General features: G+C 35.9%; 2 protein-coding genes and 1 long non-coding RNA gene across 4 annotated transcripts; 2 read left to right on the top strand and 1 right to left on the bottom strand.

Moving 5' to 3' along the window:
* Nucleotides 1-730: 730 nt before the first annotated feature.
* On the bottom strand, nucleotides 731-7,654 carry LOC113316689. Of its 2 annotated transcripts, none has more exons than XR_003343008.1 (5): nucleotides 7,296-7,654; nucleotides 7,113-7,189; nucleotides 1,478-1,518; nucleotides 1,261-1,360; nucleotides 731-1,041 (listed from the first exon to the last, which is right to left on the bottom strand). It is a non-coding gene; the product is annotated as an uncharacterized LOC113316689 (long non-coding RNA). The 2 variants fall into 2 exon arrangements; XR_003343009.1 differs by having other exon boundaries at nucleotides 1,261-1,388.
* Nucleotides 7,655-9,855: 2,201 nt separating this feature from the next.
* LOC113360807 lies at nucleotides 9,856-10,107 on the top strand. Its single transcript, XM_026604266.1, has one exon. It carries the CDS (start codon nucleotides 9,856-9,858, stop codon nucleotides 10,105-10,107), a length of 252 nt encoding a protein of 83 aa, XP_026460051.1.
* Nucleotides 10,108-11,410: 1,303 nt separating this feature from the next.
* On the top strand, nucleotides 11,411-24,832 carry LOC113316695 (eIF-2-alpha kinase GCN2-like). Its single transcript, XM_026564845.1, has 30 exons — nucleotides 11,411-11,787; nucleotides 11,903-11,971; nucleotides 12,061-12,120; nucleotides 12,223-12,328; nucleotides 12,769-12,873; nucleotides 13,359-13,787; nucleotides 14,313-14,444; nucleotides 14,521-14,607; nucleotides 14,706-14,792; nucleotides 14,912-15,017; nucleotides 15,482-15,599; nucleotides 15,792-15,846; nucleotides 16,299-16,468; nucleotides 17,321-17,508; nucleotides 17,804-17,952; nucleotides 18,243-18,492; nucleotides 19,164-19,446; nucleotides 19,537-19,630; nucleotides 19,818-19,898; nucleotides 20,037-20,093; nucleotides 20,432-20,563; nucleotides 20,644-20,721; nucleotides 21,047-21,155; nucleotides 21,239-21,375; nucleotides 21,888-22,004; nucleotides 22,288-22,373; nucleotides 22,482-22,584; nucleotides 22,842-22,964; nucleotides 23,594-23,741; nucleotides 24,545-24,832. The coding sequence occupies exons 1-29, from the start codon at nucleotides 11,651-11,653 to the stop codon at nucleotides 23,702-23,704; spliced, it is 3,759 nt and encodes a 1,252-aa protein (XP_026420630.1). The 5' UTR covers nucleotides 11,411-11,650; the 3' UTR covers nucleotides 23,705-23,741; nucleotides 24,545-24,832.
* The last annotated feature ends 884 nt before the right edge of the window (nucleotides 24,833-25,716 follow it).

Consider the following 25,716-nt stretch of genomic DNA (forward strand, 5'->3'; position numbering starts at 1 on the left):
GAAGTTTCTCGTTGTTGTTTTGGTATGACGGGATTTAAAGGCTCCCAAATATCTTCGATTCGAGAACATGTCTCCATGGTTCCCAATTTTTATAGTTCATATTGTGTAGGATTCATCCTTAATTCATTTCACCCTAGATATCTTATGCTGTACCCGAACATTTCCGATATATTTCGGATAATAGGTGCTCCTAATGATTTACTAAGTTTGCAAAACGTCAATGATGCCTAAACAAAAACATAAAAGGAATTCATTAACCTACGCTTTTTCTCATGATCTTTCAGCTAGTTATGGAACTTAAGTATTTTCCTGAGTCATCCCGTCTCCGTCCTCGAGGAAGTGAGGAAAAGACTGTAATGCGAGCATTTGGTGATCTCAATAGCTCTATATTCTTAGCTCTATTCATTGTTTTTTCATTGTTTTAGCTTTTAACTTAAGTTCCAAGTAAAGCTAGATGTGGACCTCCTCCAGACCTAACTGAATCTTCTGCACTAAATTAGAGCCCTACCGATTTCTATGCAACTTTCAAAATTTGTAGAAAATTATATACATTTCTATTAAAATGTATAAGTCATAAGTATATCTTTTTGAAATAAGCATAAGTCATAAGTATTTGAAGTATTGTTTTGAAAATGTGTCTTTCAATCAAATAAAATACCTATGCCAATGTTTTGGAGCTGACTCTAGTTAAAAAAGTGGTTACATCGATGACTAATGGAGATAAACGCGATTTGAAAATTATCTGCATTTTCATTGCTGAGATTTTGATCAAATTTAGGTTATTCCCAAGATCTACATGCGGGTTACATAATAAAAAAGAGGAGTATATTACTGATGCAGAGATGGAGAACTCTATATAGATGAATGGGAAACAGTATATCACCGGTGCATATAACGAACGAAAAACAAATCAATTAGCAACTTTTGTTTAGTCTTTTTGCTATGAATGAGAAGATTTTCTCAACTGTTGTTGAACATTTAACCTGGACTTTAAAAAGAGGCGAAAAACATTTATGTAACACCCTCTGCACGTCTTCCATCCTGATCAAAAGAAAAAAATAAGATCAAATCTAAACAAATCCCCAAAGTAAACCATAACTAAGTCATCAAATCTAAAGCTACAAACTTTAAATCAGATACGCAAAAGATCAACAGCTAAAGCAAACCCATCATATTCATTATGATTATGGAAAAAAAAGGTGATTATCTACATTTACACTTATAGTATCAAAACTAAATAGAGTGTAATGCATAGATTACCCCTCTTTGTATGGTCCGTTCTAGTGAAAGCCTTCCTCCTTTTATTATCTCTCCCGGTACCGGCAGGTGTAATTACGATGATATTAACCGATAGAAATCCCTACATACAAATCGATATAACACTTTTGCTGCAAGAAAAAAAAAATAGACTGAAAGTAACATAAAATTCCAAGCAAACTATATATAAAGTCGTGCTCATAATTACCATAGGGTGTACCTTTTATAATTCTTGGTAGAAACTTTGAGTACCCTGAAGCCCTAAACCAGACACATGATAGATTTAACACATATAAGTCTAACGGGGAATAAACTTTATCAACTAACAATCCAAAACCCTTTTTTCGATCAACTTAAACTATAAGGGGCACAAAGCACTCATATGAAGCAAATGATACGAAACATGTATACGAAACATAATGATACCCAAACCTGTAATCACGTCACTCTCCAAAGGTACACGCCCTTCGAAGCTACAACGTTCACAGAAACACAACTAAATAACCCTTTCTTCATTCATATGCTTAAGATACATATTCCATAGCTTGTGTTAACAAAATTATTTCTCATTAAATAATAAGAAATCATAGCTCCACCATAACTGAAATCCCCGTATACGAAGTCCAAAACATACCACGTCTCATCAAACGATCATCACACCTCAACTTACTTGTAATCAACGCGCAACAAGTACTCCAAACGAAATTAAACTCTTCGAAACTGAAATACGTTGATCCTTGATAACGGTCAACAATTCCCAAAACGAAATCTTCAAAAGATCTCACTAAATCTTCAGTGCCAATAACATCTTCGAGTCTAACTTCCTCTTAACATCCTTCGACTTCTTAGGTCAAAAAATTAGCAACATGATCAAACCGTTGACAACCGATATCAAACTTGCAACCTTCGTACCGAAATATGATAAGAATTTGGCACACTAAAAAATTGTCGCCTTTACTTCAACCAACATAAAAAACGAAACTTGTATCTCGACAACAACGCTCTTGCTTTCTCAAAACGTGATTTGCGAAGCAAACACACCCAAACGAAAACAACTTGGTCTTCCAAAATAGTCCACAAGAGCCTCATACGAAACGAAGTAAAAAACACAATCAACTAACCAAAATATGGTTACACAAATACTTACGTGGATTTATGCAGAATGCATAGGGTTATATGCTTCAAGAAGTATAACGTCAAATCCTTCGATGTAAAGCACTACCAAAAACAAATGTGGAATATCAAAGTATCCCATTCTTCCGAAACACTTTAACTTGTTTCATACCAAAAATTGATAAGATCAAACCCTTCAAATCCGAGTGCTTGATAACATCAACCTATGCATCTTCAAATTTTTGAAGACTTCAAATATTTCGTACTTGAATACTTGAAAACATCAAATCCTTTGAAACCAAAAAATTCGGATATCCGCAGAAAACCGAAACATCCCCACTTCTAACTTCGATCCTCTCCACGCTCACCGCACCAATTGTTGTGGGAGATAGCCAAACTAACCGCACCACTTGTTGGGAAAATCCAACAAGAACTAACCCACAAGAAAATAGATCTTTGGATCGACGTAGAATGAAAGATAAACGATGCAAACACACATTAGAAGCAGTAGTTAAAGCACACAAGACTTAACGTGGTTCGGCAATATGCCTACATCCACAACCGGCGACGACTTCTTCTTTATTATGGAACCCCTAAATAGAGAATTACACACTTAACAATTGACGAATCAATCAACAAACTATGATCCAACATTGTATTGATCATAAACCCTAAAATAATTCTCTTGAACAATACGTTCCAATATTGCCGAATAATGTCTAACCAAACAAGATAATACTTATCTCACATAGCCGAGATGATCTCCTTCTAAACAATGTATCTTCCAACACCAACGATGATCTTCCACCATCAACGAACAAGGCGATCTTCTCTTCACTAAAATTCCACCCCAAGAGGTGGGATGGAATTCCTAAAGACTTTAGAGAACTACATCGTGTATTCTCTAACTCTCTAGAAAACCACTGAATTCCATGGAGAATTCCATAGTCTAGACCTCCTTATATAGGAGTCACAAACTTGATCCCCAAGTATTAGTCTCCTTGGAAAAGGAAACCGTAACCAACTAGGAAACCTAATGTTATTTAGGTAACCTATCTAAATATGGAAATCAACCTAAACTAGGAAACCTTTTGTTTCTTTACACTAAGGATTTCTAGTATGTTCCGGAATTTTCCGGAACCTTCCAAAACACCGACAATTATCTAACAATCTCCACCTTGTCGATGTTTCAACAAATCTCCACCTCGGTAAAGATTTCACTAATCTGAGACGATCTTCAAACCACGAAAATTGCCTCAGCATCTAAACGACGAGCAAATTGGATCAAGTACCAACTTAACCCCCAAACGACCGAAGTCAACAAATCTCGTCCAAACTTCTGCACAAGTATCTTCTTAGCAGAAAAAAACTCCTTCATCTCGAAACTCCAAACTCAACTTCTTAAAGCAATAAAACTGAACTTGCTCTTTTCCATGACCATATCCCCGAAAACGATTAACGAGACAATAAGTTACCAAACATGTCAAGTTTCACAAAATCACTATATTAGCGAACAAACAAAACAGAGGCTCCAAAAGCTGACATACCAAACTTCCAAACTAAACCAGCAACCTCAAACCAAACGGGTTATGACAACTTAATGTCATCTACCAAATCTCCAGGTAAGAATGCAGTTTCAACTTCGTCGACTAAGTCAGACCGCCACACTAAAACTAACAGGACTCGGATAGAAATGTGATTAATCACGGAGGAAAAAATTTCATAACAATCACACTCTGTCTTGTGCATATCCCTTAGGCAAACTTACTCCAAAAATATGTACCAGTACGTAACTGTTCCAAACAAGATCTGGCAATCATCCTTCAAAAAATGTAAAGACCCAAACACAACCAACCGTCTTCTTAACCTTAGGCAACTCCACCAGCTCCCAAGAAAATATCCAAAACGCTTTTGTGTCACTCGTTGTCTTCTTACTCTTAATCAACCGTAATAAGTTTTTAAGTAACTATCCAAGACAATAGTGCTAGCTTCTCACGCTAAGCTGAGAAGCAAAGGATGATAAAACTAAATTGTTGTTGAATAGACTTCACAAACGAAATCTCTGATCTCATCTTCTACCGCCTCTATACCACCAAAATCTCAATATTTGTAGTATTTGAGCAAAGGAAACACACTGCTCCACCAAAACCAAAACCTCTCAAATCATCATCACTGCTATAACATAAATCTCTCCGCCGAGAGTTCAAAAATGATCAAGAATTACAAAAATAAGTTATGAAATGCCAAAGAAAGAACACCTTCTTCAACTCTAACACCAAAACTATTTCCTCTTACAAGAAATAAACTTGGAAACAAAACTTGATCACTTTCCAGAAGTACTTCGCCAAATAACAGCAGATGATAAAAGGTTCACGAGATAGCACACCGAACAATTAGCCCCAAACTTGTCCAAGAAACCTGAACAATATGCACAGTGCTTTCTCCAAGTAGTATGCGATAAAATCGCTTTCTACACCAAACAGTAGAATTGTAAACTTATAAAGTGCCCAAACGATACCTTGTTCCTCTCAAATGGGTCTTCACCTCCAAATTGGAACGTATCAACACTAAAAGACCAATCTATTTCTCAAAATGATCTTGCACTTCAAACCACTTCGATGATCCCCGATACATTGTCAAAATTCTCCACCAAAACATCATCGAAACAAAGGTCACAATCCACTTAGCATCTCTCTCAGAAACAGTAAGAAAGATTCCCTAGACACCCAAATGGATGTCACTAAACTATCATGCATACGAAACATAATGATACCCAAACCTGTAGCCACGTCACTCTCCAAAGATACACGCCCTTCGAAGCTACAACGTTCACAGAAACACAACCAAATAACCCTTTCTTCATTAATATGCTTAAGATACATATTCCATAGCTTGTGTTAACAAAATTTTTTCTCATTAAATAATAAGAAACCATAGCTCCACCATAACTGAAATCCCCGTATACGAAGTCCAAAACATACCACGTCTCATCAAACGATCATCACACCTCAACTTACTTTTAATCAACGCGCAACAAGTACTCGAAACGAAATTAAACTCTTCGAACTGAAATACGTTGATCCTTGACAACGGTCAACAATACCCAAAACGAAATCTTCAAAAGATCTCACTAAATCTTCACTGCCAATAACATCTTCGAGTCTAACTTCCTCTTAACATCCTTCGACTTCTTAGGTCAAAAAATTAGCAACATGATCAAACTGATGACAGTCGATATCAAACTTGCAACCTTCGTACCGAAATAATGATAAGAATTTGGCACACTAAAAAATTGTCGCCTTTACTTCAACCAACATAAAAAACGAAACTTGTATCTCGACAACAACGCTCTTGCTTTCTCAAAACGTGATTTGCGAAGCAAACAAACCCAAACGAAAACAACTTGGTCTTCCAAAATAGTCCACAAGAGCCTCATACGAAACTAAGTAAAAAACACAATCAATTAACCAAAATATGGTTACACAAATACTTACGTGGAGTTATGCGGAATGCATAGGGTTATATGCTTCAAGAAGTATAACGTCAAATCCTTCAATATAGAGCACTACCAAAAATAAATGTGGAATATCAAAGTATCCCATTCTTCCGAAATACTTTAACTTGCTTCATACCCAAAATTGATAACATCAAACCCTTCAAATCCGAGTGCTTGATAACATCAACCTATGCATCTTCAAATATTTGAAAACTTCAAATCCTTCGTACTCGAATACTTGAAAATATCAAATCCTTTGAAACCAAAAAATTCGGATATCCGCAGAAAATCGAAACATTCCCACTTCTAACTTCGATCCTCTCCACGCTCACCGCACCAATTGTTGTGGGAGATAGCGAAACTAACTGCACCACTTATTGGGAAAATCCAACAAGAACTAACCCACAAGAAACTAGATCTTTGGATCGACATAGAATGAAAGATAAACGATGCAAACACAGATTAGAAGCAATAAGTAAAGAACACAAGACTTAACGTGGTTTGGCAATATGCCTACATCCACAACCGGCGACGACTTCTTCTTTATTATGGAACCCCTAAATAGAGAATTACACACTTAACAATTGACGAATCAATCAACAAACTATGATCCAACATTGTGTTGATCATAAACCCTAAAATAATTCTCTTGAACAAAACGCTCCAATATTGCCGAATAATATCTAACCAAACAAGATAATACTTATCTCACATAGCCGAGATGATCTCCTTCTAAACGATGTATCTTCCAACACCAACGATGATCTTCCACCATCAACGAACAAGGCGATCTTCTCTTCACTAAAATTCCACCCCAAGAGGTGGGATGGAATCCCTAAAGACTTTAGAGAACTACATTGTGTATTCTCTAACTCTCTAGAAAACCACTGAATTCCATGGAGAATTCCATAGTCTAGACCTCCTTATATAGGAGTCAGAAACTTGATTCCCAAATATTAGTCTTCTTGGAAAAGGAAACCGTAATCAACTAGGAAACCTAATGTTAGTTAGGTAACCTATCTAAATATGGAAATCAACCTAAACTAGGAAATCTTTTGTTTCTTTACACTAAAGATTTCTAGTATGTTCCGCAACCTTCCAAAACACCGACAATTATCTAACAAATAGAACCCTAATCCAATTGAATTCAGTTTAAAAGATAAATACATCATCTGGTACATACTAATGAGAATTTGAAGGAACGTATGGAAGAAATTATATTTAACAACAAAGTAAGAGAATTCACCTGTTTTATCAAGCAAAACCGTAATTTCTACCATCCTTAGAGAATTTTCACCATTGGGTAAACCCCGATTGGTTTTCCTGAAAAATCAATGATTAGAATCTCAACAACAAAAAAAAATCAAATTGGTTTCTATTGCTTAGGTTTGTATGAGCATCGTATTTGGCCGACAGATAAAAATTCTACCTTAATTTGGCTTCAAAAAAGAGATCTTCACTTAAAAATTCCATGAACATGTTTGATTTGAATAACAATAACCCTGAATCAAAACCGCAAACCTGTATTTCAGGAGTCAGGGTTGAAAAAATTATCGAAGTTTACATCAACCGCTACTATGTTCTTCAATCTCCTAGATAATTTTGATGCTTTTACAGGTCTTGGATCTCCTGGAAAATTAGTTGTTTTTTAGCGTGAAAAAACAGATAGAGAACGAAGAGATTTGAGAGTTTCATATGACTCTCAAATTAAGAAGTAGCAAAAACGAAGAAGAAGTTCGATTGCATATGACTCGATTAAGACGTTCGAGCAGAAAGTATTCAGAAGTGATAGTTAATAACGAAGAAGAATCTGATTTTTTTTATTTTCTTTTCTTAAAATAAATATAGGTGCAAAAGATACGGTGTATATGGGCTGAAATTAGCCAAAACAGAACCGACCAATCCCAACCACAGGATCTCATCTGCACGGTCACGAATGACTCTCCAGCCAAATTTTTTTCCATGCCACAGAATTTCGATTCCTAGGGTCGCCTTTGCCCACGACATAACCACCACATTTAAAAAAGAAATTCACCATTTAATATGGTTACTAAGAGCGTCCACAATGGACGACTAAACCCAAATATTTGGTCCAGTAGATAGACGTAGTGGGACGGACCATCGATCAAAATTTGATCAAAGATTAAAATTCAGACCAAATTTGGTCGGCGACCAAGACCAAACCCAAATATAGTCGGGCGTTTATATAGTCCACGCCCCATCACCAGGCGAACGTATAGTCCACGTCCCACCCCAGGCGGACGTATAGTCCACGCCCCACACCAGGCGAACGTATAGTGCACGCCTTTTTTTTTCTTTTGTGTGGGGCGTGGTTTATACCTCCGCTCACTCTTTAAAACTTTCAAATGCATGGGGCGGGCTTAATACCTCCACCCCATTTTTTTTTTGTTATTATTTTTTTTTTTGAATCTTTATGCACCGGGCGAACGTATAGTCCCCGTCCCACACCAGGCGTTGGTATAGTCCACGCCCCACACCAGGAGAACATATAATGTACGTCTGACCAAATTTAGTTTTTCCACCGTAGCGTCACACACCGGACTAAACCCAAAATTTGGTTTTTTTTTTCCCTCTTTGGTCTTTGGTTATACTCGCACCACTGCAGTTGCTCTAAAGAACTTATGTAAATAAATAAACCTAAAACTTCCCAAATTAGTTCCAAATTTAAAAAAGCTAACTGAAACAGTGCGTTTGGAAATACTAAAAAATTTCGTCTAAATCTGGCGTAATAAACGAAAGTGAATCCACTTTTAATAGGAATGATATAATTATCTATGGTAAAGAAAGTTTATATAAGAAAAATAACATAAAAAAGGTTAAAACAATAACTAAGGAAAAAAAATATATTTACGTGAAATAATCGTGAAATTTTTTTGTTAAATATATCCAAAAATATTTTCGTAAGTATTGTTTTAATATATTTATTTTTAAAACGGTCCGCGAGTTATAACCCCAAAGGAGTCACTATCCAACCATAAAAAATCCGCCAAAACAAAAGTAACATAAAAACCCAAAAAAACAAAATTTCGATGAAACCAAAATTTGATGAAACCTCATAGAATTTGACGAAACTAATTATTGGTTTCATCAAATTTGATATTTCTGGTTTTTGTATCAATTTTTTAAAATTTTGGGGTTTTTGTATCATTTAGTTTAAGATGGAGTTTTAATGAATCCCAACATTTGAGTGGGGTTTTTGTACCACAAATTTGGTCACCTTGGGTTTTTATGACTAGTTTTGTTTTTAAAAAATCTAATTTTGGTAGCTGGTGTGTTACAAATCCGACGGACCTGATTTTATTTAAATTATGTAAACGTGGTGTAAGAATATTATTAAAGTTTCAACCAATCAGGATTGTGGGTTTGTCTACACCCAGCACAAAAAGAGGATGAATGTTATCGCTCAATTTGGAACATAAGATCGAATCAACTCGATTTACGATTAACAGTCACGAAATATAAGGAGGCTAATTTTGATTTCAGCCAATCAGGATTGAGGATTTTATCCACCGACCAATAGGAGGGGAGGTAAACGTAACTCTCAACGTGATGTGTGAGATTGGATGTTTAGGTTGCCAATAACTTCGCGCACCACAGTACCTGGTGACGATTAGTGGCATGTGCCGAGACGCTTGGATCTGTTTCCCTGATAAAACAAGGTGATAAGATTGTTCAACTTTCGGCTGCCAGTGTTGCAGTGATTAGCTAATTGGACCAGACAAAGATGGCATCTCACTACCAAATTTGTTTAGCTAACGTGTACTGCAATTATCCCATGCATGGAACCCAGCATTGGATGTCATGAGACAGTGTCAAGGCTGGATAACTACACGTGGGTGTTTGATATGACAAATGTCACACCACTTGTCAGTAAATGAACTCATGTAAGTTTTGGATCGTTTTGCTATAAAAGCAGGACTACTTGAGAAACAAAAAATTGACTACGAGAAGAGAAAAACAAAGAGAATATGGCAACGAGTAAAGATGATATCAAGTATGGAACAGCACAAGCAAGGCACTCAGAAGATACAACAACAAGAGAAGCTTATATAGCAGGTCAACCAATTGAAGGTGGCAAAATAGCTGATTCTGAACCGGTGGATTTGTTATCAGCTGCTCATCGAATTGCTGAAGCAAAACAGCAGCAGGCCTCTCATGAATCAACTCAGGATTCCTCCACTAAAACTAGTACTACTCAGCAATATGCTGGTTCTGATTAGTGTTGTTGTGACTTCGGAAGAGATGTAATAATCTGTTCTCAAATATGTAATAAATCGGTGTTTTTTATCCAGTAGAGTTTGATGTTTTTGTTGGGAAATATTAATGATGCAAAACTTAAATGAGGTTGTTGGTTTTGCCTATGTTTATGGGTTTTGCGTTTTTTCTTTGTGTTTGGTTTGTGAATTTTGTACTTAAACATATGTTGCTTGCTGCCTATGTTTATGCATGCCTCTCTATTTACAGGGATCACGTAGGATATAAGATCATACCTCGTAATAATTACGTCCAAAATATTTTTAAATCACCGTTCAAATGGACGGGTAAAAAATAGTTTAGGTGAAATGGTCAAAAATAAAATAAGATAGGAAGCTTAAATTTAAAAAATAACAAGGATGAAACATGATACATTCTGTGCAAATTAAAAATAAGAAAAAATATTTAAAAATAGGTACGATGAAAATGGTTACATTCTGTCTGTTTTTACATTTTTTTGGCCTGTTTTACATTTTCTTTGGCCATTTAAACAATATCAAAATCTAATTGTTCATTTCACACAAAAATTGTTGATTTTGGTCTTTTTAATCAATTTTGTGTAATAATTAACGTGATGTTATACTGGTCATTAATATACACAAAATTGAGTATATTAATGACGAACAACTTGAATACAGTCTCTTATTAACTCTACATCGTAAAGGTCAACTGTTTCTCTTTAATACTAAGGATTCGCATCTTATTATCTCGAATTATTGTGAAGACCGAAGAACATTCTGGAGACAGCAAAAGAACACCTAGCTCTTTTGAGCCTCACATAAGTTATCACCAAAAGCTAGATTTCAAAGTTGTCATTTCTACGAAAAAGATAATTCATACGTACAACAAAATAAGAATTCAAAGTCTAATGATCAGGTCAACCTATCTTATTCCTATATCTTGTTGACCCATCACTAGGTTCACCATGAAGCAATATTCGACTAATAATAATTGGAACGTACTTCCAAGTGGAACAAAATTCTACTAGGTTCACTAGTCCTACAAATTCAACCTCCTTCGAATTCTCAAATTTTCCTTCCAGTGGCTCATCTTCATCAGTATCTCTCTTACATTCTTGTTAAACCTTGTTTTATGTTGAACTAATGTGAAAATGAATAATTACCGGGATGAATAGGAAAAAAATTAGTCTTAGTCTTTACTCCGCAATTTTTTACCCGGTTGTTATTATTTTTTTACCATATCCACCCCCTATCGCCCGTGGGGCTTAAATATCCGCCGCATTTCCAAATGGAAAATAGAAAAAGTAAATAACTATGGGCGGCTGGAGCTGAACCTTGCGAAATCTCTTTTTTCTTCTCTTCCGTCAAACTCGAAGACACCAAAATCAAAAATCTCAAAACCCTAAAATAATTTCAGCAAATCACTTCATTCTCAATTTCGTCAAATCCCATTCGAATAATCGTTTCCGATTCTAAAACCTAATTTCAAAATTTCAATTGTAGATAAATTGATTGAAGAGTTTGAATCAGTAGTTCAAGGGTTTAATTGATGGGTAAGAAGAAGAAAAAAACATGTCATGGAGGAAAAGGAGGTCGAAAGAATAAAGGTAGAGGTCCTTCAGATGATCATGCTTCTCGTCTTGATAATCTTGATTCTGAACTTATCTCTGAAGAACTCACTGCTCTGTAAGTACTACTTCAAAAATGCTGTCAATTACAGTCTCATTGATTGATTAGATTTGTTCTGTTTGTAGTTTTTGGATTGATTTGAGCTATACATGTAATTTTTGTGTGCATTTAGGCAAGCGATATATTATGATGACATTAAAGTTGTTTCGGAAGCGCCTCCGTTGTTCATGATAAACCTTAGGTAAATTGATGATGTTTTCAGTAATATGAATGAAACATTTAGTAGTCAATTTTTGATTGATTTGCTCACGCATGTGAAATGTGAAACAGACCATACTCGAAGGATATTGGTTCCGAGGATCTGCATGTATCGGCTCTTCTTTCAGTAAGGTGTGGTTGGTTTATGTTTTTGGCGTCTTTTTTTTTTGATGCTTTGATGTTTTATTCCAGTAACTCCTGTTTTGCTAAAATTAGTCTTCTGTATAAACACAGATGCTTGCCAGGATATCCTTACAAGTGTCCAAAGTTGAAGATAACGCCAGAGAAGGATTTATCGAAAGATGATGCAGATAAATTGTTGTCTTTGCTTAACGATCAGGTCACTCACTGTCTACTCATTTAGTGTTCTTTTCGTGAATTTTATTTTATATGTAACTAAAGTGAACTCATACCTGATGGCATGATGCTTTAGTTTATGAATGTTAGCAATTTGAAATATGGATGAAGTTTAACTGCGTATAGTGATGATGACTAGTGATATAGTGATTGGTAGACGCCACCAGCATGAAAATGCAATTGAATATGACCATTTGACAATGTTGAGGGGCTAGTACAAATATAAGTAGATTTAAACCCAGTGCTTTGTTTTACTGTTTATTCTCGTTGCAAATGGACACAGACAAATATTTAAATTTGGAGAAGATAACAATTAGCTGCTTCAAACTCTTTCTGTTTCTGACATCCTTCTGTGCATATCTATGGTGTTTATGTTTGGTTAGTTTGCTCTTCTCGTGGTACTGAACTTTCATCCTCTCTTAGGCAATTTTTAATGCTCGAGAAGGACGGGTAATGATCTACGACCTCGTGGTGGCTGCTCAAGAGTTTTTATCAGAAATTGTTCCACTTGGCCAATCAAATGAAACTGTAAGATTTTCTACTTTATCATATTATGGTTACCGAATTTTTTTGGCATGGTTTAGAATGTTGTAAACTACTTCGTCAATTTAGGGGATACATTTTCTTCTGCCAATTGCTGTAAAGATGATTATTTTAGGTTTCATAATGTTTTTCAATCTAGAAAAATAAGCAACTGGTATCAAATTTAAAATTTCTCGCGTCTCATGGTATTTTAGGAGAAGTAGAAAAATGTTTTTTTGTACTAAAATTCATAATCATTCTTTAAAGCAGTATTTATTGATGAAGTGTGTCTTAGGCATTCTCTCTTATCTGTATGATTGTCTCTATATCTGCATTCACTACAAAGTTAATACATAGGAATATAAAATACATTATTACAGATAAAATACATTATTACAAAGTTAAATACAGATAAAATACGATATTTGTATTTAAAGTGATTAGTAATTGTTTTAGAAACACGCTATATGTTAAATGAAAAGTCCTTTCAGGTTCCAAGTGGAAAGGTGGGCGGCATGGATCAATTGCTTCAGGGGGATGTGACAGTCACTTGCGAAAATAAACGATCTTCAAGAGGACCTTTCATCTATGGATTGATCGATCTTTTTGATGATTATGGAGAATCATCTGACTGGGGACTTGGGACTGCGAAAAGCGGCAGAAATTCTCTACTGCCTACCCAGACGCCAGATGTTTTCACCGGTGGATATAAGGTTCAAGATAAGCAATCTTCGTTGAATGCGAATGCGTTAGCATCACAGGTTCCAAAGCAAGTGTCAAAGAAACAGCCAATTGCCATACATGCCATCAAAGAAGAGTCGGAAGATGATGATAAGGAATCATTTGCCACAGATTCTAGTGAATCACTAGTGGAGGAACTATCAAGCAGTGATTCCGTGACTGATGATCAAGATTTGAAGGTAGTCAAGGAAATACATTTTGTCCGTTTTTGTATAGTTGGGTACAAATGCATGCTTACTTTGTTTTTCTGTTTTACTGGGGCATCAGGAGACTTGAGTGCATGTTAGAACTTAACAGTTTTATTAAATTATCTTTTGATTAGCTTCAAATTTAGAGTTCCTTACACTGTTTGACTCACCGTGATAGTAGTAGATCCTTGCGGTGCAAACAAGTGACAATCAGAGTCATATTGCACAGATATTTTGATTGAACAAAGCGATACTAGTGTAGCATGAATTGTCCCTTCTTCTGTTTCAGTTCAAGTGAAAGTTATTGTTGATTATTAAGGAAGAATTCTATACATTTAACTTGTGTATACCGTGCTACGTGTTATCGAAGTAGCAGTAAGCAATAAGTTTCCAGAACCTTTTGTTGTTTGTAGCATCAGTAGCATTATGGTTATGATGGTCTGAAAAGTTGTTAAGATAATACTTCTGGTGCTCCTGCTCTTAGCATTGTAATTACCCCTATTGCTGGCTTTGCAGTCTCTTGTTGACGACGAGCAGAAAACTGAAGTTAGCGACAGTGATGTGGAAGATATATCGTCAGATTCACGATCTTCAACTTCTGCAATACATGGAGAAGGAGCTCAGAATGTGAAAAAAGATCTTATACTGGTATTAGCATTTTCTCCTTTTAGTGCACTTTAAAAGATTTATACACATTATGGGCTAAGTTCTTGTTTCACATTAGGCTCATCTGCTTCGAGTAGCTTGTGCTTCCAAAGGACCATTAGCAGATGCTTTGCCTGAAATTACATCCGAACTGTATGATCTCGGGGTAGGTATCCACTAAGTTGTTGGTCAGATTATGCCAGAAGGTGAACTTATTGGCGTCTAAGTGAAATTTTATTTACTGTCGGTGGTGCATTTGCTTAGATATTTACCGAGCGGGTGCGGGATTTGGCTACCAAACCACCATCCCTTTTCAACGAAGCCTTTGATAATGTCTTTCAGAAGCATATGGTTGGCCATCACTTCTCCTTTCCCTATTCCCGGATTTTGTAGGTAGTTTTTGGCTAACGTCATCGTTAACTACTGCTACTTAGTTCCTAACTGGGTGCTTATGTGATTCTGCTCAATAGGTTTCTTCCCCTTATTCTCAGTTCTGGAAACCTGCTCTTGATTTGGGAGGACCAGCTGCTCCAAGTTCTAGATATCACAATGACTTCGAGGAGGTCTCTTCACTTGGTAAAGAATGGTGTTCTTGGCTTTCATTCTGGCTTTTATCATCTTTTTTATTATTCGATCTTTCACTTCAACCAATTCGATGGGCTGAAATTAATCTGGTGACTTTTTCTTTAATCAGTAGCATGACTTGAATATTTAGGTTTCCGAACCTTTGAATTTTATATAGAAAACGCCCAGCTTATGGATCCACCACGATAATTTGACATTCTGATGATTTTGCTTTCCATACTATGATCCGACTTACATTGAAGCGCAACCTCATTGGTGTTCCTTTCCGGGGGTTGTACGTGTACCTATTAAAGGGAACAACATCTAAAATCTAAGCAAGCATTGCATGAATCTCAATGAATTGTTTCCATTTTGGGAAACTGGAAACCTTAAGGCAGCGTCCCTTCTTAGTTGTTGGTGATACATGTAACATTCCAGGAACCTTTCTTACTCTAATTCTTGTATTCTTCTGGCAGGCCATGGTGGTTTTGGTTATGTGGCGTTGTGCAAAAATAAACTAGATGGCAGGCAGTACGCTGTGAAAAAGATTCGCCTTAAGGACAAAAGTTTACCAGTTAACGACCGCATATTGAGGTAAATCAATTTTGTCAATCTCAGAAGAAGGAATTAAGAGTATATGGTCTTTGAATTAGAATAGCAAATGTTTTCCTGGTAGATGAAGTTATCAAAATTTCATTACCAAAATCAGTCGTAAAAAACTATCATTTGCTTATGTCATGCCATCGTTAAGGATGTTAATCTCTGCCATTCTGTCAAGGTATTCAGGGAGGTAGCCACGCTTTCTCGTTTGCAGCATCAACATGTTGTACGTTACTATCAGGTCTGTTTTCTTATACCTTCTTGAATTTTGTTCTTCCTGCTGGAATTAGATGTTGGGTTTCCGCACCTTGTTCAGATTTGCATGGATAATAACTTAGTGGTTGCATATGTTACCATTTATTTTGTGTCAACTTTGATTCTGAGTTGAATTGTTATTGAGATTGTACTCATAACATAACAACTTAGTAGTCACATATCGCCAGTTCACTACTGCTCCATCAATGGGATTGTCCTCGTAAATTTGTAGTGTCTTTGTCTGTTATCTGTCATCAGTGCATGATAATCTTTCACAATAACGCTCAAGTATGTATTCATGTTACTCTTTGTTTTACCAGAAGAATCAAGTACCTAAATTTTGGCCAAAGGTTTAGCTAGTAATAGTCATACATGTGGACTATCATTCATTCCCAGACTCCAAGCTAATATTCATGTGATGTTACCAAATAAAACCAGGCATGGTTTGAAACAGAAATTGGTGGAGCTTGTGGTGATTCAGGTTGGGGTTCGACGACTGCAGGGAGCACCAGTTACAGCAACATGGGGACAAATTCAGCGAATGCCATGGGGCCTGATAATAAGTCAGAGTCAACTTATCTATACATACAAATGGAATATTGCCCGAGGTTGATTCAGTTTCCCTTTTAATTCTTTCCCTTGGTTGAGAAGGCGTCTCTAATATAATTATTAAACAGTAATAATGTTTATAGACATGGTAATTTTACTATTTACAGAAGCTTGCAGATTTATAATTTTTTCATCACAATGTTGTTGTTTTGTACAACTTGTGAATGCAGAGTTGGGTAAACAGTTACTGAAAGTGGCTTCAAAAACATCTTTGTGGGTCTAGTGTAGCAGTTGTTACCTTTTACCTAGATAAAACAGAACAAGTTTCAGTTTCCGCTTGTTTGACCGCCCGCTACACGATATCCTAACGCTTTTAAACATTAATGCTTTCATACATTCGTCTTGAAGTCCTTGAGGAAAACATCTTAGCTTATTGATTTTTATGAAAGGGAATGTTAAAACACCTGCTTGTTTTGAGCTTGCCTAATGCACCCTCCATCCAAAATAAGTGATACTTTCTTGTTTATATATATATATATCCCATAAGTTTTCCTTTTTATATCATATGTATATCCAAATTAGTGTTGTTGATGCTTACTCTTAAGAAATGAAAAACTTGATTGTCATGTTTATACCGAAAGATAAGCCACTCCTAAGCTTTGTTACATTGCAGCACATAAGGGTATGCTTCAAAAAAAAAAAAAAAAAGCACATAAGGGTATAGATGGATTTCTTTTTCTTTTTTAAATCATCTTTTCTCCTTATTTCCTTATGTGCAAATAGGTAAGTTTCATTTTTTGTGTGATGGAGGGAGTAGTATTCTTTAGTTAGGGTGACATGTATTGGATCAAAAGTATATATTTTATGGTTATCGTTAAATATTAATTAATCTCTTTCTTATCAATGTGAAGGACAATGCGCCAAGTTTTTGAATCATATAGCAGTCTATTTGGGAAAGAGTTTGCTTGGCATTTGTTTCGGCAAATTGTGGAAGGACTTGCCCACATACATGCGCAAGGAATCATCCATCGTGACTTGACACCCAGTAATATCTTCTTTGATGCTCGTAATGATATAAAAATCGGGGATTTCGGTCTTGGTAAGATGCATTTGCTGTCTTATTCATCATACTCTTTGTTCTTAGGCATATACATCCTTGTTTATTTTTTGATATCATTTTAGCTTTAAAAAGTACAATTACGAATACATGGTTACTAGAAAATAACAACCAATAACTATGCAGTTTAAGCCAATGGAAGTTGGAATAGATGCCTCATTTATTTGTTGGTAGGCCTCCTTCAAGGAGCTTGTATGTATTTCTTTTGGTTATAGCTTATAGCTTTATATCCTATTATGTTCTGAAGTTGATCTAACAGTTTTTCTTCGTGTTGTAGCTAAATTCTTGAAGTTGGAACAACTGGATCAAGATGCACTTTTCCCTACGGATACAACTGGGGTTTCAGTGGATGGAACTGGTCAAGTGGGGACCTATTTTTACACTGCACCTGAAATTGAGCAAGGCTGGCCCAAGATTGATGAGAAGGTAACTATTAGGTAATTCCTGTAGCAAAATTTATATTCTATTGTTTGCCAGATCTCTGCAAGTTGTTTGTTTTATCACTGGAATTTCTGGAAGGAAGATAGTATGCTAGCAAATGCACCATTTGTTTCTTTAACACTAGGATACACAATAGCACCATTTAAAAGTATCAGCCTTTTTTATTTAAAGAAAGGTTCTAATAGTTTATTCTTCAGGGTGTAATTTGATACATGTGCGAGGTTATATATATATGCATTCTTCACTCGATAACAATTCATTATCCTTCATTGTAGGTCGATATGTACAGCTTGGGAGTGGTATTTTTTGAGCTATGGCACCCATTTGGGACAGCAATGGAAAGGCACAAAGTTCTCATGGATCTGAAGCAAAATGGATCACTTCCTCCCTCATGGGCTGCTGAATTCCCAGAGCAGGAAGCCTTATTACGACTCTTGATGTCCCCAAGTCCATCTGATCGTCCGTCCGCCACAGAGCTTCTTCAAAATGTTTTGCCTCCGCGAATGGAGGATGAGTGGCTAGATGGTAAGTTGTCACACTAGGAACTATGGTGTTAATGTTCAGTGTTCACTTACTCTTATTCTGAAGTGTTTAAGAACTAGGAGGTGGGCTTAACTACTGCAGAAAAATAAGTCGAAAGTGGGTTCAGTTGACAGTTGTGTTCCAATTGTAAATCGGTTCAATTGAACACTGTTGCTTAGACAGATTAACAATTTTTCCATCGGTCGAACCATTTTCTAAATTCACTTGCTAAAATACTATAGTATAGAAGAGCTGCTTATCTTCATTGGCAGAAAACATTATAGATAAGATACCGGGAAAGCAATAAATATTAAGAGAGTATATTTCAATTTGACACCGCAACCATGCATTATAAGCACTGAAAACCTGGTAAGATTTCCCAACAGAAAACCCATTTGGAGCAACGGAAAAGAGGGCCATGAATCAATGAAGGGTTAGAAAATCATAAAAATCAAAAGATGGATGCTGATTTATTCAAACATAAGGTAGAAAAAGGGAATAAAACAATGAATAAGGCAGTTATAAGCTTAGGTGGCAAAGGTGAAGTAATCTTTGTCTGTCTTGCCATTTAAGATAGCAGCGAGACATAAAGCCTGAGATGATACACTTGACTTCTTATATATCTGAGTTGTTTTATATGTATGGAAGTTTATTTCAATTTTTCATTTCTACAGATATTTTGAGAGCAATGCAGTCACCGGAGGATACACGTGTTTATGAAAAAGTAGTCAAGAAAATTTTTGATGAGGAGAGGTTAACGATGAGATCTCATCGGCAGCATGGTGTACGAGAAAAGTTAACCAGGGATGAGTCTTCATTTATTCAATATACAGAACTATATACGGAACTTCGTGATTATGTTACTGACACTGCAAAAGAAGTATTCAAGCATCATTGTGGAAAGAGAATGGAGATAACACCAATGCGTTTATTGGATGATTATCTTAAATTTGATAGGTATTTTGTCTTTAAAATTTTCAGGTTCTCGGATGGAAGTCTCTGTCGTTTTGTATTGGAGTTGTTTGTTAATTTGGGTTTCTTTTGAAGGGATGCTGTCAAAGTTCTGAGCCAAGAAGGAGACATGCTTGAGCTTTGTCATGAGCTGCGTTTACCCTTTGCTCATTGGGTTATGGCGAACCAGGTATTCAACTGGATTATTGTTGTAACAAAATGAGTGTTTATGGTTGCTGTGATTTTCCTAATGTGAGGATTGCTTAGTCACTTGCAACTAAACAAAAAAACATACTAACAATTCTGGATTTTTGTGTTACTAGTGAGCGTCTATGTGGATGCTATTTTGTAACGCATTTGCTTCTTTAACTTCACAGATATCGTCCTTTAAAAGATATGAAGTATCGTCAGTCTATAGGAAAGCAATAGGTCATTCAACCCCAAATCGTTATCTTCAGGTGTGCATCCTACTCCATCTGTAATATACATACATATGCTTATAATGGTTACTCTGATATTTTGGTTACTGGGTTATGGTCTATATATCCTTTTGATATTTACATTAACTAGCTATTCCAAAACTGATTTTTGAACAGGGAGATTTTGACATTATTGGAGGCACATCTGCTTTGACGGAAGCAGAGGTTATTAAGGTACCATGTTTGATAGAATGTATGTTTCACTGTTCGTTTGATTTCTAGTTGAACTTGTGGGGCTCAAACGAATATATCGGGGGTGTAATATAATTGGAATGGGTGATTTTATTATAAAGATCATGTATATGGCTGGAGAATAGTTTTCCGAGAACTGCTGATACTATTGCTATGCATATGATTTAGTTGTTGAGATCTCTTTTGTCTATCTAGTTCTTGATTATTTAATAAAACACTTTAAAGTCTCAGTTCAGAAGTTGAATTGAAGTGATTATGACAAAATATTTGCTAATACTTATTATTGCATTAAATGCTAAGTACCTAAAGATGGTTTGCAGGTGGTGATGGATATATTAACACGATTTTTTCATCCAGAGTTGTGCCACATTAGGTTAAATAACGCTGACCTATTGGACGCGATCTGGAACTGGGTCGGTATTGAGGTTGAGCTAAGAGAGAGTGTCGCACAGGTATGTTTAAAAGATGTTCGTTATCTCAGCCATGTATTCAGGTTCACAAGGAATTGATTATGTTTCTCTTTGAAATGAAGATCCTGTCAGGTTCATTACGCCCTCAGACCCCCAAACGTAAGTCCAAATGGGTTCTCATACGGACACAACTTAAGCAGGTATGAAAAAACATCTGTTTATTTTACGGGTTACGACTGTGATTCCTTCTTCTAGAATTGTTTTCCATTTATGCGGAATGAGAAACGAACTAGACTGTGACTCTCCCATCGAGTTCTTTTCCTTGTGAGAAACTAGCATAATGCACATCCTGGGTGCTGTTTCTATTTGATTCATTTGAAGCCCCCGAACTAGATAAATTGAAGGACATAGTATTACATTTTAGCATGAAGGATGATTGGTGTTTATTTCTTCATGATTCGTCGAATTTACCATTTATGTGATTTGATTCAGTTGGATTGATTAGAAATTCCTTTTTTTCTCCAGCATCTCAATCTGCCAGAAGTTGTTGTCAACAGACTACAAACAGTAGATTCAAGGTTCTGCGGAGTTGCTGACGAGGTACTTCCTAGATTGATGGGGGCTCTTGCACCAGGTGATTTTGGCTTTTTGTTCATGTAGATGATTGATATGAATGTATCTAATTGGTCACGCGTAATAAACTACACGTTAATGCAGATAAGAATACACGCAAAGCTCTAGATGAATTGTCAGCACTCTCTGGCTACCTAAGAGACTGGAAGATCGAAAGAAATGTGTATATAGATGTCCTAATGCCACCTCTGGAGAGTTATCACCGGGAAACATTTTTTCAGGTAGAACTGTGTTTGATTATCATCTCTTAGTTAAGTCATTTGCCTCAGAAGCTGATGCCACTTTTAAGCTTTAGGACAGTCATATAATGACCATAAGATCAATCTTTTCTGTGAAAGATGCTAACTAAACTACCGACCAGGATCTTGTAATATCCCCTAGAAGGATTAGGATTGACAATGACATTTATGATTTTCCAGTTTATATATTGGTATTACATCTTATGTGCCTTTGGTGTATAGTTGTTAGATGCTTACATCATTGATGCAACTATTTTATATTTCTCTCCATCTCTCACATTCATAAATCTACTCTCTATGATATGGTACATGTACGCTTGTTTTTTTTTCCTTTTTTGGCCAGTTATGAGCAGTTCATTATATGAAGAGCTTGTATATAATAATTATTATTCGATAAGTAGAATGATGCTCTCTTTCTTCTCTTTTAAACTGTCATACAGTTACTTTATTTAAAAGAAAAAAGGTCTCATCAGGATAACAATTTTTTGGTGCAGATATTTTACGAGCGACCTTCCGAAACTTCCCAGTTCCAGTCCCAGGCAACTTTAACTTTGTTTGCTGTTGGTGGTCGGTATGATCACCTACTTCATCAACTGCGGGATCATAACTATGTAGGTTTTTATTTCTTACTGGATAATGATTATGTAGGTTATGCTTCTTTACCTTGTGATTTAAACATTGTAATGTTGAAATTATATCTACTGGGTTTATGTTGCCATTCGAAGTTGTTCTGCGCATAAAGTCAAGACTCAAGTCCAGGGTTTGACTACTATGCGGATCTTTTTTTTTTTTTTTTTTTTGAGGCATAACCCTTTTGAGTAAGAATACTTTTCTTTACTAAGCATATTTAGTTTGAGTTTTCATTTGCCTATGCTGTTCTTTTTTTGTGTGTAGAAATTGAATCCTCCTGGTGCTGTTGGTGCCAGTCTTGCATTGGAGACTATCTTGCACCAGTCTTCAGCAGAATCTAAACCTCCCAGGTTCGGCATTATTTGCTTACCTGTTTCGCAGTTGACAAATTCCCTTAAGCTTTACTGAAAGTACAGATTTCTCGAGAGTTCATTATCCACTTCTTGACCATGTTGTAGAAATGAAGCTGGCACTCATGTTCTAGTTTGTTCAAGAGGGGGAGGTGGTTTACTTAAAGAGCGGATGGAGTTAGCTGCTGAGCTATGGCAGGAAAACATCAAGGTGAGATTTATACACATGCTAATAGGTTTGATCTTACTTTTGCAAAGAATGAGAGGAAAAGAAGAAAGAAAAAGTAAAAAGATGAAGCTAGAATTTTGTTCTGTAGCAAAATAAATCAAGGGTTCAAACACCCTATCGTTCTGGATTCCGTTCTATTTTATATTTATCAAGCTAGAATTAGTGCTATTCTATTTTATGTGGCATAATGTAATGTCTTTTATAGAAGCTGTTTACATTTTCTGTATTGATGTCGCCAGGCTGAGCTTGTACTCATGTTGGATCCAAGCCTCACAGAACAGTACGAATATGCAAATGAGCATGATATCAAGTTCCTCGTCATTATAACTGAAACTGGTCTGACTCAAACAGGATTTATCAAGGTAAAACAGCATATCACTTTTAATTTTGAGAGCAAATTAACTACTCATATTTAGTTTCAAGTTTTTTTTTTTTTCATTCTATGCAAATTAAAAATAAAATAAGAATAAGACCCTGATATTGTTGGTTCTTTGAGTAGAACTCATCTAGGAATCCCTGAAAAAGAATCTCTGCAGATGTGGATTTGGTGTTAGTTGAGCCACACGGAGTAATAGTTGGCCAAGTCAGAGTCGGAAGCATGATAAGTTAACTAGTAACTTTCTTCAAATTCAAAATGTCTGCAGTTGCTGATAGCTTTTTTAAAATTGGATGTCACTGTGACTTCGATCTCACGTAATGTTTCTACTTTACAATGAAAATGCAAAGCAAGTATTCAGTAGGCAAGAAATATCATATAATGTATATATTCGAGTTTTAGTCGTGGCACTATATTTGAACTTTCATTTACTCCAAACTGCAAATTAGTTGCTAATAGAATTACTGGTAGAATGCACATGAAATATCTCTATAGGGGTATGCATGAAAGTGGGAATCTTATCCTTTCAAATCCTTATCTAGTATATCTTCTTTGATCTCCAGTAATAGACCCCTTACATATCTTATAGTGATGTTTACTTGATCATACATGCAGGTTCGTCATCTTGAGCTTAAGAAGGAAAAGGAAGTTGAGAGAGAAAACCTTGTAAAGTTTATAAGAGATGCAACCGTGACACAGTCGAGGAACCTAACCATTTGGAACTGAGCATATCTGCACATTTCTCGCTAATTCATTTTTTCAGGTTTGTTTTGTAACTCATACAAAATTCAGCACTTCGATTGGTGATTGGAAAAGACACTAGTTGCTTCTGAGATTGGACCTTCTCACCCGGAAATAAACTAAATAGAATACAGTCAGGCAAATACATGGTCAAGACCCCTCAATCTCCAGATTAAGCCTAGATGAACGAATGCATCAAAAAAGAAAGAAAGTCAAGAGATTACTTTCCACGGGTCATTCCAGACGGATTAAATTATCAACTCAAACATAGGGAAAAGTTGACAAGCTCTAGATTACAGTGTCGCGTATTCCAGAGGGTGAAGTTTTTAGGTTTCCTCCATTGTAAATCGTTACTGCTAGGATAATTGCAATCTTCAACATCATATGTCCTTACAGATACAATGGCCTTGTTGGTTTTTGTGTTACAGTGGCTCAGTAATATAACATCTTGTAGTCAGTACTGACTTATAATAGTATATTTTCGGTACTTGTATCATTTTTATCCTTAGGTTATGGTAACGATGAAGCTAGACTATTTAGTCCCAGTTCTCCACTTTTAACAGTTGCTGTACCTACTCTTATTATCTCACCCTAGAAAAGAACTTGTAAAATCATTGATTTTCAAGTTTGGTTTTGACACTTTACTATGGAACACTCTCCCAACATCCTGGTCAGAAATTCTTTATAACAGTGCTAAGGAATGATTTAATAGTCCTTTCCTACTCGGTTGTTTTTTTGCTTTCTGAACAGTTGGATTTGTCATAGGACTTAAATTTTTGGAACTCGAAATCAAATGATGCTTTTGGTGTCCTTTTTCTGTTTCAGGTGGACTTTATAGACGACATTCATTTATCCATTTCAAAACATGTACAAAAGCAGACGAGAGAAGAAATTTTGCAAACATAGTCTTACAGTTCTTTTTTTTCCAGTAAATATCAGTTAGGATTTTGTAATTTACTTTGTGTGAATATATTTTCTAAATTTCATTGAACGGATAGTACAAGCATAATGAACTGTAAATTTTTCAATATTCCTTTTGTTAGTAGTGAACTTGGAATTTGAACTGTATATGAGCAAGGGACCAAGGTTAGTAATGAAAGGCACTTTTTTTTATTGGCGGGATGGACAAATGGTAATATCGGATCGCAGTGCTTAGTCAGGTATAGAGCAAATGTTAATCATTTGTTCAGTGCAAAGCATGTTTATAAATCATCCTCCAACCTAAGTTTGTTCCAAAACCAGTGCCCAACTCGTGCGCACTTTTAATTTGTAGTTACCCCCCAACTTCTTTCAAAGAAAACAGCTCTAAATAGTTTTTCTTACTTTTTTAATGATATATCCAAAGTTGAGTTCCTCAAATCTAAAGAGCCAAGTGACGTTTTCGTGCGAATGTAGCGTAGGATAATGATAAAGTTACTGGTATTCTTGTCAGCATCAATTTAGAAATACCCGTGGGCACACTCCACCTTGGATGGTTTTTAGCATTGCAAGGAGAATGAATTTATGGTGGGTTTATTTGTGCAAAGAGAATGAATTCACGGTGGGTTTATTTGGACATTTTACTGAATTTATGATTCCATAGGATTACAAATTCTGAAAATTTTAAATTTGAGTCAGATATCAGACAGTTGGTTTTTTAAATTTGAGTCAAACCTGATCCGTGACTTGAATCAGTCCTAATCATAAGTTGGATCCATTTGAGTCCGGGAATAAAATATCCCTAACTCATGGGATCAAGCCACAGATTCATGCATTTTTGAATCAGAAGAGTTAGATTTAACTCAAAAAGCAAACATATTAAATTCCCTTAATCTAGATGAGTCGTGATTTCAGTTAGATCGACACGAGTCAAATTAAAAAACAAAAACAAACTTGATGTGACTCATAACAAGATACACAAATGTTTAATGAACCAATACCAACAAATTCCAATTGAACCTATTGATTATCCAAACGAAAATTCCACTTTCGAAAAGAATAAAGTGGTAAAATACCTT

This window comes from Papaver somniferum, chromosome 1 (genome assembly GCF_003573695.1).
Source record: "Papaver somniferum cultivar HN1 chromosome 1, ASM357369v1, whole genome shotgun sequence".
Lineage (NCBI taxonomy): Eukaryota > Viridiplantae > Streptophyta > Magnoliopsida > Ranunculales > Papaveraceae > Papaver > Papaver somniferum.